Source organism: Passer montanus, unplaced genomic scaffold, assembly GCF_014805655.1.
Source record: "Passer montanus isolate IOZ18808 unplaced genomic scaffold, ASM1480565v1 scaffold84, whole genome shotgun sequence".
In the NCBI taxonomy this organism is placed as follows: Eukaryota; Metazoa; Chordata; class Aves; order Passeriformes; family Passeridae; genus Passer; species Passer montanus.
This window is the reverse complement of record NW_024373701.1, coordinates 2442477-2459823: the sequence shown is the minus strand read 5'-3', so window position 1 is coordinate 2459823 and position 17347 is coordinate 2442477. Positions and strand designations below refer to the sequence as shown.

Genomic DNA, 17347 nt, shown 5'->3' with positions numbered 1-17347 from the left:
TTAGAGAAGTGAGAAAGAAAGGAAATATTCTCATTCATTCTTTCTAAAAACCTTTATGGGGTCAAAAAAGTGCACATGGGGAAAATGCCATTTCCGAGCAATTAATAATAGTGCAGCATTATTAAAGAGAAGTACAATAAACACAGGCCTGGAATGAGTCTGTTTCTATCAACAGTTTAGTACAGGTTTTTGCTGCTGAGAGATACACCACAGATAGAGAAAATTCTCTCCCCCAGCTCACCACAGCTGATACAACAGTCCAACTTTAAAATTTCCTAATGTCTGGAATGTTGTAGTACAAATGCTAACATTATTACCAATAGAACTACCTTGATGACCAGTAACCAGATTCAGTTTACTTACTACCATTAAGAAGTAAAGAGTGATTTTTTTTTTTCTTACTGTCTGTTAAAATCAACCTGGATGGAGTGGTCTATCACAAGATCAGCAGGACAGATAGGATTTATTTTTTCAGGGTCCCCACCAAGTTTCTTCACAGCATCACGCATTGCAGCAAAGTCAACCACAGCAGGTACCCCACTACAACAGAAATAAAATGGGCATGGTGAAACAATTCGGAAAAGAGAAAGAAAAAGAAAAAAACCAAAACAAACACCAACCAACAATCCCGAGACGCAGAACAGATAGCTACTGTCACGTACAAAGCAAACTGCACTCCTCCATTTTCAATGGAAACAAATAATGAGTAGCAACCAGAGCTTCTGGCATTTCAACACTTGACTTGTCTAAGATATCATGCACTTTTCAATATTTCTTTTAACGCAGCTTCTGGTGCTTCTCTGCACACAAATTCTCAGTTTTCTACTGAGGTATGTTCTACCATAGTATCTTCAACCAGCTTGGAAAACCCTCTTACATACTTACTTATCTGATTTTGCTGGCTGCTAAAACAAAGAGTTCTCTGATGTGCTCATAAGGAGCTGGCATCAATGAGCAACCCACTGAAAAAACTGTATTTCTGTAAGAGCATCCCAAAGCCATAAGGGTTTATGTTTTTAACTCTGACCATGAGGAAGTTATTTTTTATTTTTTTTAATATCAGAAACAATGCGACAACAGCAGCAAAAGGTATTTTAGTTCCTACAGAATTTTACCTTGAAAATCCTGAATTATTACCAAAAAATACACAGGAAAAAGGATCCACATTATCTAAACTGGACACAGTTAATTGATATTGTTCAGCAGTTTGACATTCCAGGATAAGATTTTTATTAAAAAAATAGGACATTCTGTGCTATTCTACCTGTGGGAATTTGAGGGAGGGAGGGTAGGAAGAAAACAGCAGAAGAATTATTTTACCAACTTATGAATGTTATACAATTAATATGGAACAGACACAGTATCCTTCTACTGTTTTAGAACAACTCAAGATAAATGCAGAATAATCTTAACTAGGAAGTTAGATAATTCTAAATCAGGACAACCTGAATGTAATTGTTGCATGGCTTTTGGAAAGTTGCCAAAGCTGCCTTTTTCAAAATGTCCTCAGAGGCCTGTCCAAGAGCTCATTTTCCAGGAATGCAGTTGCTCTGCAGACTTATAGGCAAATTTTTAAAACTCAGCAGGAGTAGGGGGCAAGAAAGAAGAGCAGTAAGAGAAGGAACAATGTTTGCTTGAAACTTCAGCTGCCTTTCTGCTCCAGTTTTTCAAAATATTAACAACAGCTAATGGATGAAAAATAGCTAGGAAACCAGCATTTCTTTAATTTGAAGTTTTGCCAGTTTTTTCTAATGTCTTTAAGTTGAGCTGTACTGGGTCTCTAGCATTTTGAAAACCTCTGTGAAAATGCATAACAGAGGTTATGACAGCTAAGATACTCTACCATTGAGGAAGAAAATCAACTGGCAGCATAGCTGAACTGGGCTTACCGTGGATATACTAAAATATTTTATAAAGACAGAGTACAAGGATACAAAGAACAGTGAGTAGACTTGCAAATCCAAACTGTATTAGAACAATTAGGTGCTATTGTTCCACCTGAAAATTTACTTTCTATATTGAACAAGGACTATTATATTATTATTATTGACACCTGAGAACTCACTGCAATAACAAGGCCCAGTTTTTAGAGTCCATTAAGTAGGAATCCCAATTTCCATTTCTGAGAAAAATAATATATTCATTTTTTCAACAGCAGGGAAGTCTTTAAAATATATTTATAATAACACTGATTTAGAAGAGGAAGAAATTATGTGGGTTATAAATGAGAACTGAAATAGGTAGAAAATTGAAAAAAATTGAAATCAAGAGCCCCTGGGAAACAAAAACAAACAAAAAACCCAACCAAATAAGAGAGAGAGAGAGAATAGACAATATCACCCCTTCAAATAATAACTTCTAAACACCAAACTTCCTCAACTGGATGCAATTTATCAATCCCATTTTCTTCCTCTGTTTTGAAGTTTTGGGAAGATATTTACTTCTCCGTCTCAGATTTTTCAATTGTCTTATTCTAAGTGTTTGCCTCTCCAAGTGCTGTCTCTAGCATGACATCCAGGAATGCTGAAAAAGGGTGTTCCAAATATCTTACTGCTATTCTTCCCCTCAGCTCACCCCTCCACCCCAAGGTGAGCATTGTTGCACTCTCAGAAGACCCTCTTCCTTGCTTTGGAGACCATCAAACTCACGTGAAGTCCTGCAGAATAACTCTTGCAGGCTTAAATGGCACTTCAACATTCTTGTGTTGCATCACTTTCCAGTTGAGAATGTTCTCAACATCTCCTTTCTTCACTAGGAACTCATCACAGTTACGGATTGCGGCTTCCAGGAGGATTCGAATAGAAAATGGCAGGCGACCTGCATGGGTAAGAGGCAAGAAACAAACTCAGTTTTTACCTTAGGGAATATGTCAGCAAGTGCAAAGTTTTATGTCTGGGGCAGACAGGTCCCCACATTCTCACAAGGCTTTATTCCGATTATCTAAACATCTTTTCCCCATTCCAGCTTTGCCAGGAGGTCAGTACTAACTGATCTGTTCCACTTGATGCTTTCAGCAGGTTTATTATCTCAGCTCCTGTGACACAGTAGACATCTTTGCTGAGGGACTTTTCCATCCTCCGTAGCACAGCAATCCTGAAAACATGCTGTGCTCACCTTGTTTTTCTGCAGTTTGCTCTCACTCTTGTTACTGAATACAGACATATAAATGTCTGTAGGAAAAGCATAGTTTTCTACCTGCCATGTTGGAAAGCACAGCTGTAGTGGTTTATGCAGTCTCTTTGTCTCAAGAGATGGAAGATGAAACTGACTGAAAGTCAGACTCTTCATCTATCAATCTTCTTTTACTTAAAATTGGAAATATTTAAAGATGATGACACAAAATAGTATTGGAGCAGTCCTGACAGCCCTACTACAAGGAATGGATGTGCAGAAAAAATCCAAACATGTCTCAGTCCTTCCTCCTTGGGTTCACTTTAATAAATAGTTGTTTTATTGCCTCTCAGAATATTCATATTTTAAAATCTTTTGAGAAGTTTGTTCTAATTTTCTACACAGGGCTGGCCTCAAGATATAAAAGTTACTTAATCTCAGTGAGACCTCATTACTGCTATTGTAAAAAAAAAACCCCATGTATTTCAGGACACAGCAATTCAGAACAATTTGGGTTGGTTGCTGTTAGGGGTTTTGTTTTGGGGGATTTTGTTTATTTAGGAGTTTTGGGAGTTATTATTACTGTTGTTGTTTTGGGGTGTTTTACAATCTTCTCCTGCCCTTCCCTGCTAAGCTATTCCCTTTTTATGCTGGATAGTGAGAATTGCATCCTTTCTCCTTTAAAGAATCTGGAGGTTATCACTCTTGGAATTCTGGAGTGGATCAGTTGGTAACACCATATGTGTATTTGTCTATTCTTTAAGACTGTTCTCTGCTTTTCACCCACCAGGACTGACATTAATTGACTGCTCACATAGTGGAGCCTGTAATGGGTAGGTCTTGCTGAAATTCAGAGAAAATGTTCCTCCTCTTGTTCCCTGAATTCCCCTTAATCACCTGTTTCCTTTTCAAACACCAAACACCCACCACAGATAACTCTAAGGTATAGATACTCAAGTTTCTAAGTCAATGGCAGTGACACTAAGATTTTTAGCAGTACCACTGAAAGATTTGGGAAATGTCAGAGGAAAAAGCCTCGTCAGAAAGGATTCTCTACCCACTACTGTTTTCAAAGCTGAAAAATCTTTCTGATTGGTTCAGTCATACATATCAGTGTTAGATCCTACCCAGCCTTTAGCAGTATTAGAAAACTTGGGCTCTTAGTTTTGCCTAGCTCTCCTCACCCACTCAGCAAAATCAAGACTGCTGCGTGCACAGTCTGATGAGAAAGTACTACTGTGATCTTGCCAATATTTCTGTCATTCTAAATGTCAAGAATTAAATTTTGCTACAATTTTGTTTTCAAGATTCACCTTTTGAATTCATAGTTCTCACCAGAGAATCATCCAATGTGGCCAAGTCTGTTCAGGTTCTATCCATCAGTATTAACAAAATGCTTTTCTTATATTGTCAACATACCATATCTTACATCTTCCAATTTGCTCAGATTAAAGAATTTCTTCAGAGGCTGTTTCGGGTCCAGTGGCTCCACAATCTGTACGAAAGGATTGCTCATGGTTGTTGAAGACCCTAGTCAGTGTCCCTAAAACAAAAGAAAAAGCAAGGGCATTTCCATGACATTTGTCCTTCACACGAAGTACATGTCCCATAGTCTACAATGTATCTATCCCACACACAAAGGCCTGTATCAGAGAAAAAGGCACTGTCAATCATTCCCCTTCCACCAAAAATCTACTTGTAACACATCCTCAGAGATAAAAGGTCTGAAGAAGATAGCACTATTGTGAAAAATAGAAATACACTGCATGGTTTAGAATCACAGAATCTTAAAAGCTGGAAACAACCTCTATGACCATCAAGTCCAATTTTTAACTGAGTACCACCGTATCCACCACTAAACCATGCCCTCAAGTGCCACACGCACACACCTTTTGATGATGAATCCGTCACTTCCCTGGGCAGCCTATTCCAATGACAGGAATAAATTTTTCCTAATATCAAATATAAACTCCCCTGGTGCAGCTTGAGAACATGTTTCTTCTTGTCACTGGCTGCCTGGGAGAAGAGACTGACCCCACCTGGCTACACCCTCCTTTCAGAGAGTCGTGGAGAGTGGTAAGGTCTCCTCTGAGCCTCATTTTCTCCAGGCTGAACAACCTTATCTCCCTCAGCCACTCCTCAAAGAACCTGTGCTCTGGCCCCTTCATCATCTTTGTTGCCCTCCTCTGGACACAATTTCACAAAGAAAATTCAATGTCTTCATTATTCTCTTCCTTATGCTGTTTCTAGACAGTCATTTGTGCCTCTGCGATTTACAAACCACCGTGACAACACAGTCACATTTCTTAAGTGTGTTGCGGTTTAACCCCAGGCGGCAACTAAGCACCCACAGCCACTCCCTCACTCCTTTCTGGTGGGAAAAGGAAGAGAATCAGAGAAGCAAAATGAAAAAATTCATGGGTTGAGATAGAGATGGTTTGATAGATAAAGCAGAAGCTAGACCTCCAAGCAAAGCAAAATAAGAATACATCTACCGCTTCAACAGGCAGACAAGTGTTCAGCCATCTCCAGGACAGCAGGGTCCCATCACGTCTCACGGTGATTTGGGAAGATGAACACCATAACCCTGAACATCTCCCTCTTCCTTCTCCTCACAGGTCTACATGCTGAGCATGATGCCACATGCTGTGTGATGCCCCTTGGAGCAGCTGGGTTCAGCTGTCCCAGCCGTGTCCCCTCCCAGCCTCCTCGCTGGTGGGGTGGGTGAGGAGCTGCGAAGGCCTTGGCTCTGTGTAAGCCCTGCTCAGCAGGAACTAAAACATCCCTGTGTTATCAAACTTGTTTCCAGCACAAATAAAAAACACAGCTCCATACTAACTATTAGGGACAAAATTAACTGTACACCAGCCAAAACCAACAGAAGTGGCATTGATTTAAAGTGAAACTGACAGACATTCACATTCAAAATTTAAAATAATTTAACAAAACCAGAAAACATTATTATTTTGAGACCAAAAGTATTATAGACTAAGATTATGAATGCTATCAGAGACAAAAAGAATTCTTCTAATTTCAGAAAGATTTGCTAGGGTCACCACAAAAAGAAAATTTACATAGGCTCTATTGTAAGCATCACTTTAGTTTGAGATATTTCCTTTTTTTGGTGTTGCTTACTGATTTACTGGTTTTTATGCCTTAATGTTTTGCTGGATAAAGCATTCCTCTGGGACCTAGGACTTTTAGGTTCACATACAGAAATTAAAAGATCCTATGATATTCCCCATTGCAAAGCCAACTAGCAGCAAGGAGCACAAATTCACTACAGAAATATCTCTTAATGTCCAGAAAAGGTTAACCGTATGCAAACTACTTAATAGAACACTTCCTGGGACACATTGAAGACCTGAACTCTGCCCAAGTCTCTTCTGGAAGCGTTGGCTTAAGCCAACACATGCCAAGGATCAAGCTAACAATTTAACAGTGAGAACAATTCTCTTGCAGTGCCTGGCAACATTCCCAGTCACGATTAAAATTTTTTTAGTAGGAAGATAACCACAGGCCTGATTTTCAGATCCCTTGTTTTCTCAGAGTACTGTTCCTGTCTTCATTCAAGTACCATTATCTTCTCTTGCCCCAGTTTTTCAAACAAGAAAACTCACAAGGCAGCAGATACACATGACAGGCCTTGAAGACTGGTGAAAAATGATGCACAAAGTCCAGTATTTGTTAAAAACAGACACAGCAAGGCCAAAAAAATAATTTATTTATCTCACCTTCTAGTTTCATGCAAAGTTCAGGAAATTCTACTATGTGGAACATATTTATGGGGGATTTTTAAAGTATTCCAGTAATTTCAAAATTCATGTATTTAGAAAACAACCAAAGTGAAACAGCAGAAATAGTAACAAAAGAAGGTCCAGGGTGTAAAGCAACAAGATAATGTAGAGAAAGAAATATTTCCAGAATTCTTTCAAAGAAAACAACGGATGTTTCTAGATAAAAAGCTGAATGCCCAGGGAAGCTGGAAGGTTTGCAAATGAACAGACTGCAAACACAGACACAACCTCAAATGTACCACCTCTCACATTTCCACTGACAAGTTATTTTCTGAAAGTCATTTTCCCAGCTTTGCAGATACTCACTCTGTACACAAGCCCCTAAAGTTTTAGGTGTAATGATCTTTAATCAGCATGAACTACTAGCTATCTCTCTAAGCAAACTCTGCGCTTTTACAACTGAGCATGATCAAAATTAATTTCTTCCTTCCTCTTCTTGCCAGCTACCCTCCTGCTAAGATTTACTTTTTTGCATTCCACTTTGAGAGCTTTATTTTATTAATATCAATTTCTCATGGGAAAATCTAAGAGTAGCTGCAGATAGAAAATATTCGGATATCCCCTGACAGATAAAGCAGATCATTAATTTGATATGACCATGAGTCCACTGTACTCAGTTCACATATTCTCATCCAAGTATAAATTGCAGCTTGAACATTTCCATCCAAGTCCATGTCTTGGCAAATCACAGCAGAAATTCAAGAAGTTAAGACACATTATCTACATGTTAGCATTACTTTATCAGACATCATTCTCTTCCCTGACCACAGTTTTTTTAGTTCACAGTATGAGATACTTCAGTACAAATCTCCTCTCATCAATGAGTTACACAAATAAGCCAAACTGTGGGCTGACCAAGGCCAAATCATAAATTCTTTTCATCTGCCTGATCACACTGATATGAACAACACCATTACAAACCTGGAAGCCATTCAGAAATAGCTGAAAAGACATAAAATCTCTAGAAAAATACCAACTAGCAGCATTACTGTAGTGAATTTTACAGAGACAGGGAAGCTCAGTCATACCAGTTACTATTTCCACACAGTCAAGTGGCCAGAACTCTAAACTTGTGATTTGCCAAAAAGAAATCTGGGGGCAATACTCTGCACACTGAGTATACCAAAACTTTTGAAGTCATCCTTGCGATAGATACAGGTTAACTTTTTTATTAACTTGATACAGGTCAACTTGTGATTACAGCAGGGAATATTTATTTGTGTTTTGCAGGTGCTGAAATGTAAATATGCAAACATGGGCGAGCAGACATCTGTCTGCCTGGAACTGCTGCAGCACACAGGTTCACACACGCTGACCATGGCCAGTGCGTGACCACACCGATACCTGCTCAAACATACCAAAACAAACACTTGATCTTCTACCCAACAACCTTAAAACTGTTTGTGTGGAGATTACATTAAAAAAAAAAAGCGGATTATTCAAACCTGAAAATGCAGAATAGGATTAAAAAAGGAGCATCTCGTTACTGGCACAGACTCACAGTATATTATGAGTTGGAAGGCACACAAGAGGATCACCAAGCCCAAATGAATGGCCTATATGGTGTTCTAATCCACAACTTTGGCATTATTAGCACCATACTCCGACCAACAGAGCTAATCTCAAGGTACTGGAACCTTGTTAAAGGGTTGCTTGACTTCCATGAATTGTACCAGACAAAAAACAGTCTTATTTTAGCCCTTCCTTAGTGCCTACTATTAAAATTTTGATAACACCCAGAATCTGGCCCACACTAATGCTGATCATCTATGAATCTGAACTCCCTATCAATATTGTTTTCCACTCACCTTGTTACATCAATGCAGTAGCTTATTACTGTGTCCCACACTCAATCTCTTGTTAGAACACACCTCAATTCACCCAGGCTGAATTCACAATCAGCTCACCAGAGAAAGTCTGATTTCTGTTTTTTCCCTTTCGCTTGGAGAAAGCAGAAGTACAGCAAGACTGTAACCATGAATACCAGGAGGGGCAAATTTATTTGGATAAAGCCATAACTTTCCAAATATTAAAAAAAGGAAGCCGTGTTTTGCAAATGCAACATCTTGCCCTTTAGGGTAGATAATAAACCCTTGGCCACAACAGCTGTCTCTTGCTGTTTGCATCCCTATATATGATACAGTTCAAATTTCTCTGGAAACACAAGTTTTACACTATGCTACTCTAAAAAGGCTTTTTGAACAAACAAAATTGTAGTACAACACTCCTCAATTCATCTGTATTGAGTGTGCCAGCAAACTCAGCTTTTACCAGGAGACCTCAGATGTTCACCAGCACCAAAAGATCATTGCAAAGATGCCTGCTGGCTGTACTGTCTGTGGTTATCTCTGTGGTCTCCTGAAGGACACACCCTGTAATGATCATGACATAAGAAACATGCACAAGTCCAAGGGGACAGAAGGAAAAAGGTGTCTGTTCATCCACTTTCCTTGTCTTCTCTTATTTGTTAATCTACTACATCAGATACATTCAAAGTATCTTAAAATTTCATGTGGATCTCCACAAAAAGGATTTAAGTAACTTAAAAAAAAATCTTTAGCTGTTGCACCTTTCTGAGTATCCAGCATAAACACAATATACTGGTCACATCCCAACAACATTGATTGGAAGACGACTTGGTTTAGTTTAAAGCACATTCTTGATTGACAGTGACTCCTTGACTCTATTTCAGATCCCTTTAGAAGCAGTTTTATAACTTAGAACAATGACATCATATAAATTTTACTGAAATTAATGGAACTGAGGAAACATAATATAGCCTGTAATTTTGCACTTGCATAAATTATCTCATGAAGATCATACAGAGGACAAAAAAAGTATTTAGTCTCTTGCTATACCTGAGAAAAAGTCTGAAAACTGTTCTAGGCATCACTTTATAACATACTATTCTACTCTCTTAGAGTTGAAGGTGAAACTGAACACAGCTAGTCACACTAAAAGCAGCAATCTCACATCTCAAACAAAAAAAAGAGATTATTTTTAAAAAGCACAGCTGCACTTATTGACTATAAACAGATCCATACTATCAACAATATGTATTATTCTGGAGTTTTTTTAGGGATATCAGAGCATCCCACTCATCTCTCACCATGCAGAAAAAGAGAAAACTGTAGCACACAGAGAGGTTTCCTACACACATGCTGACAGCAAACCATGCTCTTTCTGTAGTACACAACGCAAATGTTTGATTAGTAATAATCACATTTATTACAGAAGTACCTGACAGTAAACCAAAGATACAGATTGTTTGACCTGCAGAAAGGAAAAAGGCTCTGGATGAGAAAACTTCTGTCAAAGCTTCAGGCCATAAAGTAGGAACAGAACAGCCATGTTTATTCAGCATTTTATACAGACATATATTTAATCTCCTCACTTGGAGAAACATGTTTCCACAATTGCTTTTTCTATTCCATCTTTGGTTTCTTAGCTGCTGTCTTTCCAATTATGAAAGGGTGCCTATGTTATTAATGATAAGAGGTTAATTTTAGACATCTCTTCATAAAACTAAACACCAGGTATCTTAACTAAAACAGATTTCAAGTATTAAATGCTCTTTTTCCTCAAATGTGGGTAAATTCCTGGCCATCACCGGGAAGCAGACACTCATCAAAGAAGCAATTTAAATTGAACATTTTACCAGATTCTAGAAATGCTAAAAAAGATTATGCTCAGGCAAAGCAAAGATGACATTTTATCTGTCATCAAGAAAAAGGGAAAGGCTCAGACTTGCTGGTACTTGAAGGAAATTTGTGAAGAAACATGACAAAATATGATGTTTCTGTGATGAAACTTCCAACTGAAAACTGGAAAAAAAGAGCTGAGCTGGCAGGACCACCATGGTAAAAGTCCTTACCTGGCGATAAAGCAGGACATAGGCAATATCCATGGCCTTGCTTGAAAAATGCAACATTTTTCATCCATGCTGAATCTGATCTTACCACCTTCTGTTGCTATTATCACTCCTTTGCCCACAAGTTATTTCCCTTGATTTTGTCCACTCAAATGACTGCCACTGTATGTATCTGTACTTAGCTGCCAAGTTTGCAACAAGCACCTCCAAATAGCAAAAGCAAGCAACTTAAAAAATCCAAGTGGAGCTGCAGCAGAGCAGCAGGCTACTGAGTTACAAATTTTTCATCACAACATTGAGCATGCACTTTGTGACACTACTAGCAGTTAGATATAGCTGAACAGCACTTTAATTAAGAGCTATTGCTCAATTTCCCTGAGCCTCTAAAACTTCTCATAGCTCTTCCCATGGTTTCACATTCAACTCAGCAGGGGCCTCCATTAAAAAAGTTGATGACTAATTCCAGTTTACCTAAGTTACAGATGGCATAGCCATGAATAAAGACCTCCAAGGAGGTCCAGCATGTAGGAAGTTCCATCATATTGGAATTGCACCATGTTCTGCACATGCTTACCTTACCCAAAAACCAAGGAGGGAGAATATCCATGTTAAGTATGTTGACAAAAGCCTGCATTTTTGATATGGAAAGGCAACCTCCCTTCAGTATCAGTCAGGTGTTTAAAGTAGTAAAATTTCACTAAATAAATCCAGTCAGTTTACAAAGAAAATACTAACAAATACATCTGTGTGGCAGGAATTTTTTTTAGTTTAAATATTCAAATTGCCTAAGAAAAAATGTTTTTGTTACATTGGGTAAATCAACAGACAGAGATGACCAGACATATGACAACACAACAACAAAAAACCCCACCTACCCACCAAAAAATTGCAAAAACCCAACCGAACAAACCATAAGGAAAAAATACCTCAAGCCCACACATGCCCCCAGCATTTCGATAGACTTCAACACCAGAAGTAGAACAAGCAGAGTCTTGTTTTATAAAAATATAAAATGCTATAATTACTCTTGAATGTACAAAGAACAGATGAGTGCAATTACTGTTGCAATAAACACAGGTTTCTTCTTTTGATTTAGAGAAGCTCTTACTATGTAACACTCTACCTGCGGCAGATAAAGCCACTATGTAACAAATAAACACTGTTCCATTGCTGCTAGCAGACACTGAGTTAAAGGGACTCCAGAAAGAATCTTTGTGTTTTTTCATTACACAGAAAGGTCCATCATTGCACATAGATCGTTAAAGAGAAGTCCACTAACAATTTGATGACTGAGCAACTATTTCACCAGTATAAAGTACGTCAGTATTCCACACTGGAAAAAACGCAGTAATAGAAAAAGCAGGGTTTCTTAAACAATCTCTGGGCAAAGTTTCAGAGAACCCCTTTCAACTTTAATGCTCAAGAGAAACACTGTACTAGAACAAACAGAGCTTTGGATTGCAGATGCTCCTGCTTTCTCCTGCTGCCTGAAACTTTTAACTGCAATGCTAAAATACTTACTTATTCAGATCCATAAAGTGCTAAACTTCCAACACACTAATCAGGTTGTTAATTGCATATTCCCATAATCTGTGTATTTCATAGGCTCTCATAAATATTGTGATCATTGCACTTTGTTAGCAATGCTGTATCGCACATATTGGAACTGAAACTTTAGGTCAGAGATCAAGTTTGTGAAATCAGACATTGAGGTCTTAAAGTAACCCCAACTCCAAGTGAGCTGGAAGTTTAGGTGCCCAGTTCCAAAATGCAGATATTAAATTCTTCCACATCACCCCTCCAGAAAGCCAAATGCTACCTCCTCTCTCACCTCAAAACAGGTATTACAGCTTAGAGGGACAGTCAAACTCTCCTCTCATTTAGATCTCACCAGCCTTTGGTAACCCTGGCAAGCACACATAGGTAGTGTACTCTCATGTGCTCTCAGATAGCCTCTGAAATGCAATCTAGTCTTAACAAAATCCAGATCATAATTAAGCAGGTGTAAGTGTTAAGGGAATGCTTTCTCAGCACACTCACTACTGAGTGTCCCAGATAAAAGCAGAGACTAATTTTCCTTTTTGCTACAGGAAAATGAGCAGCTTTACACCCGAGAGTAAAAGGAAGCTTATCTGGAGACTACCAAACACTGAAAAATGAAGTGTTAAAATCTTTTTTTCACGTCCTGAGAGAGCAGCTCTGAACTTTAACCTACTTCCTACCCCTACAGAAACTTGCTGCTTTTTTACCCTATGCTAGTACTCTTAGACTGTTCATTAACAAATATGCAGCTTGAACCAGTTTTGACAAAGAACTAGCTTTCAGTGTTAGAAAAACACAAAACCAATGTGGAAGTGTTGCAAGAAGTGTGGAATACAGAACATGTGACAAAGATTTGGTCTAAAATTTTGGTTCAATGTCAAAAGGCAGGATTAAAAGACATCTCAGTATTGATCTCTTAATTTCAAAAGACTCCTGTGAAGGGTGAAGAAATGCAGCAGAGGTGCATGGGAAAGGCAAATAAAATGGGAATATTGTTAATCAGCTCTCATGCCATACCATTACCATTACACCAGCTCCATAAACTGCTCACTCTGCACCTTGAGAACTCCTCTTCTGCTACTTGAAATCTGCACTGTTTCAGAGCTACTGAATATATGTAGGTGGAAGGATCCTTTCAGGGTGAAGAACTGATGAGAGGATTACTTCTGTTGTGAAATAATCTTGACACTTTGGGGTCCTAACTTTTCACACCATTTCAAGACAAATCCTGAATTTGTTGTCTGGAAATAAAGATAATTTGCTCACACCAAAATCTTCTATTGGCAATCTCAGCAGCTATTCAACTATTTGTCTAGGTTAATCCAGTTTTCAAACACCCACAGCTTCAGGCTGTAAGGAGAACAAGTGCGTGTCTGATACCATTTCATGAACTCAAACTAGCTCTAAGCAGAGTTTACTGGCCAAGCTTCCTGAGAAGGCAAATTAAGTTCCACTAAACATTTTAAAATCACCTTTTTCTTAACAGTTTTCACACAGAAAGGGTAGGCAAAAAAAAAAACCCAAACAACCACAATTAACACGCTCTTTCACAACCATCTGAAGTCCTGTCCCTACAGCTGTGGGATGTCCCAGTTCTTTCAAGAAAGTGCCAAACACCTCAAGGAAATCTTCTGAATTAACCAATCCCTAAGGCAGCAGTGAAGGCAAAAACCCTGAAAAAAAATTATCTCATTTTCACACAATTAAGACTCCTCTCTACCTTCTCTATATTTCAAGACACAAAGAGACCACTCTTCAATTAACATCTTTCCATTTAGCTTAAGTGGATTGTTACTCCAAGAAGGGACCAAATTGCCAGCTCTTACTCTCACAATCCTACAGTGAGAGTCTATGCTGGAAAACACTAGCAAAAGAGATTTGTTCAATTTCTTGCTATTCAAATATTATTTCTTCTCTAATTTTTTGCATTTATGGTTTTGACTCTTCTACTATTACTACGAAAACAAATAGTATCAAAGTTGGAGTGTATCATCCTCTGGTCAAAGACAACCAGAGAGAAAGAAAGGTGTTAAATTACAAATATGATATAACAAAAACCTGCAGTTTGAAAGCTTTATGGTCTTTTCAATTCAGCAATAGTCTGCATAAAGTACTCTGTCAAGCACTGCTAAGTGATCAGACTTCTTTTTACATGGAAAGCTTCTCCAGGAATCTCTTCTATCTTATAAAGTCTGAGAAGAGTAAAGTATTGATAATTTTCCTAATAAATCCTAACACACACCACAGATCCTGGAAGGCACAACACTCAGCTGCACTTCCTACTCTATTACACTCCTCTTACTTTCTTTGAAGCAGTAAGTAACAATCCCCAGAAGTTTATTAGGACATTCTGATGAAGCACAATTGCTTTTAAGCAAAGCATTACTAAATAAACATTCCAGTGTTAATATTTCACTAGGGTGGTCTTCCTTTACTTCAGTTTTGTGGATTGATAAAGCCAGTCTGAACAATAGCAACAGCACTGAGTGCTCAGAGATATTAATTCAATTCCAATTGTTTGGCGAGAGAATCCTCTGTTTTAGACCAAGTTTCCTGCTGATATTAAAAAACACTAAAGTCCAGATCTCTCCGTCCTCCCCTTTACCCCCCTCCCCCCACCTTTACTAGCTTTAGAGGTGGAAACTAAATATCAAAGTACAACCTCCAGTTAAAAAATAAATGGGAACTGTGGAGATATTATGAAACATGGAAATATACTGAAGATAAACAGGGACTGACCCAAACATATACCTGATCCAGTTAATGAAATTGGGCATCTCCACCGCCACAGTCCCAACTCAAGTTAAATTAGAAGGCAAATACCTGCATCTGTGCTATGACCTCCAGGACTGTTACAGAACACCCGCACCTGCTGTCTGCACCATGAACTTGAAACAGATTATTCTGTCACCCAAAATTATTAAAACCAAGCACTTTATAGGCATCACCTTCCAATTATTTTCTTTCATCCTTTCCCTGTCTCACTTATGTTGCAGATCTACTGCGGTTTTTTTTCAACACAGAGGAGTTGCTGTGTGCTTGGTACGTATATTTCGCACTATCCTCCACTATTTAGACACCACTGAAATACCAATAGACAAGGCTCGAGCAGTTCCAGGAGGAAAAGCAATGTTAAAGCTTCACCTACACGAGGACAGGGCAGCACAACTTCTCTCCACGCCTGCTCTTCTCGAGCTAAACCTATTCCTCTTTCTCCGCGCTGCAAAAGCCGCCCCTGTACTCCCTGTGAGCCGGCCCCAGGCCGGGTCTCGGAGACTTCGCCAGCCGGGCCCGGAGTCGCGGCGGGGGCCGCACAGCCGCCGCTGCTACGAAGGTGCCTCGCAGAGGCTGCTCCGCCGGAGCCGCCGTCCCTCCGCAGCATCCAACGGCTCCTTCCAGCGCCCAGCGCGGCAGCCGGGGCCGGCAGACGGCCGGATCCGCCGCCGTGCCACCGGGCCCTGCTAACCGCCGCTACCCGCCCTCCGCCCGGGCCCGCAGCCCTGCCGGTTCTGCCCCGAGGGGCGCCCCTCCACCCACAGCCTTTCCCCGCGGCCGCCGGGAGCGGGCACGCCGCGGCCGGGGAAGCGGCTCCCAGGCACTCGAGCCGCCGGCGCCGGGCGGGAGAGAAGCGGGGCCCGCACTCACCGGGGAGCGAGGAGCACAAGCCGCCGCCGCCGCCGCTGCTCGCCGTCAGGGGCCGCCGGGCGCAGGCAGAGCGAAGGGGCGGTGGCGGCAGGCTCCGCCCCGCGCCCCAAGGCCGGAGCGGCAGCGGGATGGCCGCCAGCCGCCCGAGAGGGAGGCGGGAAGAGAGGGAGGGACGGAGGACGAGCGAGCGGATGGCCAGCCGGGCGGCGGGGGCGCGGGCTCGCCCCTCCCGCCCGCAGCCCTGGCCCCGGAGAGAGCCGCTGCTTCCTCGGCCAGCCCCTTTCCTCGGATGTAGTAGGAGGAGGGGGAGCGCTGTGAGTGTGGAAGGATGGCTAGGAGGTCAAGGCCAGATCTGCTGGTGTGAGAGCCGTCGGAAAGACGGGCCCTGCGACATGGGCAGCAGGCTGCGGGCAGTGATGTGCTTTGTGCCGGCCGTAAGCGCACCATGTGCTCACAGCCCGAGCCCTTGCTCAGGCTTCGGAGGAGTCCAGAGGCGCTGTCAGTGAAGGCTGGGCCCGGAAGCGAACAGGTGTCATTCGGGACAACACCTGACACACAGGACTGCATCCTCATCCTCGTGGTAGTGCAATAGGAGTGGTACAGTCTGCTGTTTCTCTTGGCAGCAGGACAGCTGATTCTGCCTGTTAGCAGAAACAGGCTGTTACTTACAAGCTGGTCCAGATCAATATAATGACGTCAATATTAAAGAACAATATCAGAGTAGAGGACATCCTAGAGGACATAATTTACATCACCCCCGTATCTGAGTGCCATGGAGACTTTATCAGTGTCCCGTGTGTTCCCAGTAGAACAGTATATGGTCTGGGCCTGAATAATGTTGAGGAATACATTCAGTGCAAGTAGTCAGAGTACAGCTGCAGTGGGACCTGCACACTGAGCTCTGGATAGCAGGAACCAGAAGTAAGAGGCTAGGAACTGGCATTGACCCCAAAGGGTGCAGGACCCTGTGGCCCAGCTAGGTAAGCAGGCACTGAGAGACACAGCAAGAGCCAATGGTTCAGCTGGAAGACCACAGACTTTCACACACTTAGACTGTGAGGATATAAAAGCCCAGGGTTTGCTTTGCTCAGGGTCCCTCCTCGGAGACACCAGCTTGAGCTGTTATTTTGCCACTGCACCATGATTAAACCATTTTAAGAATCCAGGAGTCTGAGACTCTGTCATGGGAAACCTGGGGTCCAGCCGGTAAAGAAATCTGGTCTGGCTGGGTGAGAGTGGGGTGTGTCCAACAGGGCACCTCTCAGCTCACTGGAGCCGCCCATTGTGAAGTGACCTCTGTTCCAGCTCACGTGGTCTGAGTGTGCCTGCCAGAGTGATTCCTGGATGGTCAGACAGGAAACTTTGCTTAACAATTAAGTAA

General features: G+C 41.1%; 1 protein-coding gene across 2 annotated transcripts in view; it reads right to left on the bottom strand.

Moving 5' to 3' along the window:
- ACO1 (aconitase 1) overlaps positions 1-16108 on the bottom strand; it is a 35721-nt gene extending 19613 nt beyond the window's left edge. Inside the window, exons 1-4 of one of the 2 annotated variants that reach the window (XM_039733150.1) lie at positions 15967-16108; positions 4531-4654; positions 2649-2817; positions 403-540 (exon numbers count right to left, since the gene is read on the bottom strand). In XM_039733150.1, the coding sequence (XP_039589084.1) occupies positions 403-540; positions 2649-2817; positions 4531-4627 (404 nt within the window). In that variant the 5' untranslated portion in view covers positions 4628-4654; positions 15967-16108. Of the gene's footprint in view, positions 1-402; positions 541-2648; positions 2818-4530; positions 4655-15469; positions 15491-15966 lie in introns of those variants that run through there. The other variant, XM_039733151.1, reaches the window with a different exon arrangement.
- Positions 16109-17347: the final 1239 nt, after the last annotated feature.